This window comes from Crocuta crocuta, unplaced genomic scaffold (genome assembly GCF_008692635.1).
Source record: "Crocuta crocuta isolate KB4526 unplaced genomic scaffold, BGI_CrCroc_1.0 scaffold8, whole genome shotgun sequence".
NCBI classification, from domain to species: Eukaryota; Metazoa; Chordata; class Mammalia; order Carnivora; family Hyaenidae; genus Crocuta; species Crocuta crocuta.
In genome coordinates this window covers 1,372,547-1,375,555 of record NW_027532162.1, presented here as the reverse complement: position 1 = coordinate 1,375,555, position 3,009 = coordinate 1,372,547, and the positions used below count along the sequence as shown (strand labels likewise).

General features: G+C 65.9%; 1 protein-coding gene across 1 annotated transcript in view; it reads left to right on the top strand.

Annotated features, from left to right (window-relative positions):
* TNFAIP2 (TNF alpha induced protein 2) overlaps positions 1 to 3,009 on the top strand; it is an 8,332-nt gene that overhangs the window by 494 nt on the left and 4,829 nt on the right. The window contains exons 2-5 of the mRNA XM_077776539.1: positions 2 to 149; positions 2,140 to 2,254; positions 2,408 to 2,530; positions 2,723 to 2,823. Of these exons, the coding sequence (XP_077632665.1) occupies positions 2 to 149; positions 2,140 to 2,254; positions 2,408 to 2,530; positions 2,723 to 2,823 (487 nt within the window). The remainder of the gene's footprint in view (position 1; positions 150 to 2,139; positions 2,255 to 2,407; positions 2,531 to 2,722; positions 2,824 to 3,009) is intronic.

Sequence of the window (3,009 nt, the reverse complement as noted above, 5' to 3'; positions counted from 1 at the left end):
CTGTTCCCCGCCGAGCTGGACGTGGTGGCCGCCTACGCCGAGAGCTACCACCGGCACTTCGCGGCCCAGCTGGCGGCCATGGCGCAGTTCGAGCTGTGCGAGCGCGACACCTACATGCTGCTGGTGTGGGCGCAGAACCTCTACCCCAAGTGAGTGGGCGCGGCGCCCCGGGGGGCTGCGCGCCGAGTCCCTGGGGCTGTCTGATCCCGAGACACTCAGAGGAGGGGCGCCTGCGCTCGGTCTGCTTTGCACTTGGAACCCTTGATTTCCTGGCTTCTGCCACATCCCGCTGTTGGGGAAACTGAGCCTCCGAGAACGGCAGGGACTGCATCTTTCCTTCCTGAGCTCCCATTCCGAGGAGGGAGCGAGGCGGTGACCTTCCCGGGCAGGAAGGGGGACAGGAAGGGCAGTGGCAGGGAGACCAGTGACCGTGGGAGCCAGGGGCCGGGGCCGGGGCCATCCTGAGTCACTTGAGGAAGCCATCCGCCAGGTGGAGGAGGAGGAGGGGAAGGGAGGAGGAACCAAATTCTGCTGGCTGCTGGCAGTGAGAGAGGCAGGCAGGGAGGGGACAGGGCAGGCCTGGAAGAAGGCGGAGAATGGTGTCCCCACAAAAGGAGTCATCTTCCAGCGCCCGAGGCCGAACCCTGACACTTTCTGACAGTTGTGCAGAACTTGCCAGCGTCTGGATTTACCCAGCGGGCCATGGGACAGTCCCAGGGGTGCAGCAGAGCCATGTGGCCATCGAGCCGGGTCACCCAGCGAGCCCACCGCAGAGCTGGGTTCTGGTCATTGAGGCCAGAGCTCCTTGGGTGGGAGGCCGGCTCTGCTAACAGAGCGCCTCAGGGTGCCTCGGCTCTCCTCTGATTTACCCAGACTCCGTGGGGCCCCGAGCGCATCTGTCATTTGTACACGCCAGGTGAGGAGAGACTGGCCATGCTGTGTGGAAAGGCCCAGGCCACGGAAAGCCAGGGGGTCCTATGGGGGCCGACCCTGGCCCCCAGTGTGGAGCCCGCAGGAAGCCTGGAGGTGTAGACAGCGGGAGCAGTGTCTGAGGGTCTCGGAGATAAATCTGGGTGGCCAGGGGTCTCAGCTGGTGCGGGGGCCCAGAGGAAGGGCCCTGCGGGGTGAGGCAGTAGGGCAGAGATTGGCACAGGGCAGGGGCTGTGGGAGAGACAGGCCAGCCGCGGGCCAGTTTCTTGCTTATCCTGACTCACCAGGAAATGCTGGGCACTTACACCTCAGTCTTCCTGTCCCAGTGACCTTGGGGCGTTTGGCCTGGGGCCCACCGGGGTCAGTGCAGCAGGAAAGTGGGGCCAGCCGAGCGGAGCCGTGGGGAGAAGGAGTCCCGGGAGGTGCTGTGGGGGCCTGTGTGGCCAGAGGGGCCAGAATGCAGGGAGCAGAGGGACACAGCCAGATGCAGACGGGGAGAGGCGCGAGTGTCCGGGCGCACAAAGGCCCCTGAGGAAGTGCTGGGGCTGGGCAGTCCCTGGGGACCCAGGGTCCCACACAGGCGCCACGGAGTGAGTGGAGCAGCTGGGGTGGGGCAGCCCTTCCGGCCTGGACTCACCCACCCTCCGGGGGCAGCAGGGCCAGCCTGGGGGTGGTGGAATAGGCCAGGAGGCCGAGAGTGCAGTGCAGGGGTGCGGTCGGGAGGAGGCGGAGAGCCAGTGGCTGATGCCCAAGGAGCCACATTATATCTGTGCGAGAGAGAGGCCTTGTGGCAGGGAGGAGGCCCGAGTTGGATTCAAAAGGCAGTTCTGCCTGCTGGGTGGCGGGAGGACTGCTGGGGACCAGGGGGGCAGGCAGGGGGCTGGAGAGGAGGCCTCTGCCCCGAGCCGGGTGGAGATGGTAGCGGCCGGGCATCGGGCTGGGTGGCTTGAGTCTGGCGTAGCCGAGTATGTGGGGTAGGAGTCGCTGGGGGAATGAGAGAGCCGAGCAGACAGGAGGATTCCAGGGCTTCTGGCCCGAAGCACACTGGGCAGATTGGGGGCCCTCGGTCCGAGATGGAGAAGCAGGGATGGGGGAGGGCGAGAGAGTTCTGGGCCTGTCAGAGTCTGAGGCTGCGAAGGTGAGCTCCTGCGGGGGTGATGGTGCCAAGGGGGCGCAGGCTTCCTCACGCCGGCCCCCCTGTCCCCGCAGCGACATCATCAACAGCCCCAAGCTGGCCGGAGAGCTGCAGAGAGTGAGGCTGGGGAGCCTCTTGCCCCCCCGGCAGATCCGGCTGCTGGAGGCCACGTTCCTGTCCAATGAGATGGTGAGTCCAGCGCTGCGCCGGGACGGGGGAGGGGCAGGAAGGAAGCCCGAGGAGGCTTGGAGACAGGACGCAGGCAAGGAGCTTGACAGGGACTTCCACGTGGGCAGGGTGATGGGCTCTGAGCCACCCTAACCTGCCTCTCCTCCCCCCCAGGCCAGTGTGAAGGAGCTGATGGCCCGTGCCCTGGAGCTAGAGAGTCAGCGCTGGGCCCGGGATGTGGCTCCCCAGAGGCTGGACGGCCACTGCCACAGTGAGCTGGCCATTGACGTCATCCAGGTAGCACAGCCAGCCCCTGTGCTCCCATCCAGCCTGCGCGAGCACGCGGCGCACCGTGCGGGGCCCCCACCCCTGGGAGCCCCGTGTGCACATGCACGTGTCTACTCTGAGCACTACCCGCCCCAGTTCCAGCATGTTCCCCAGTCCTGGTCCAGGTGAACTCTTACTCAGCTCCCCCCTTCCTCCTTGCAGATCCTCTCCCAGAGCCAGGCCAAGGCCGAGAGCATTACCCTTGACCTGGGCATGCAGATAAAGCAGGTGCTGCTGGTAGAGCTGGCCACATTCCTGAAGAGGTGGGTGTGCGCCTGCCTGTGCATGGGGGGTCCACGTAGCCACTGCTTTCAGAGCCAGCTCCCCACCTTGTGTCCCGGATGGGTATCCCTTTCCAGCCTCTGGGGTGTCTGTCATTATGAGCAGGAGTCCTTTCTCCCTCCGCACCTCCCCCGGGACCCCTGAGAGCCTCAGGGGATCTGACCACC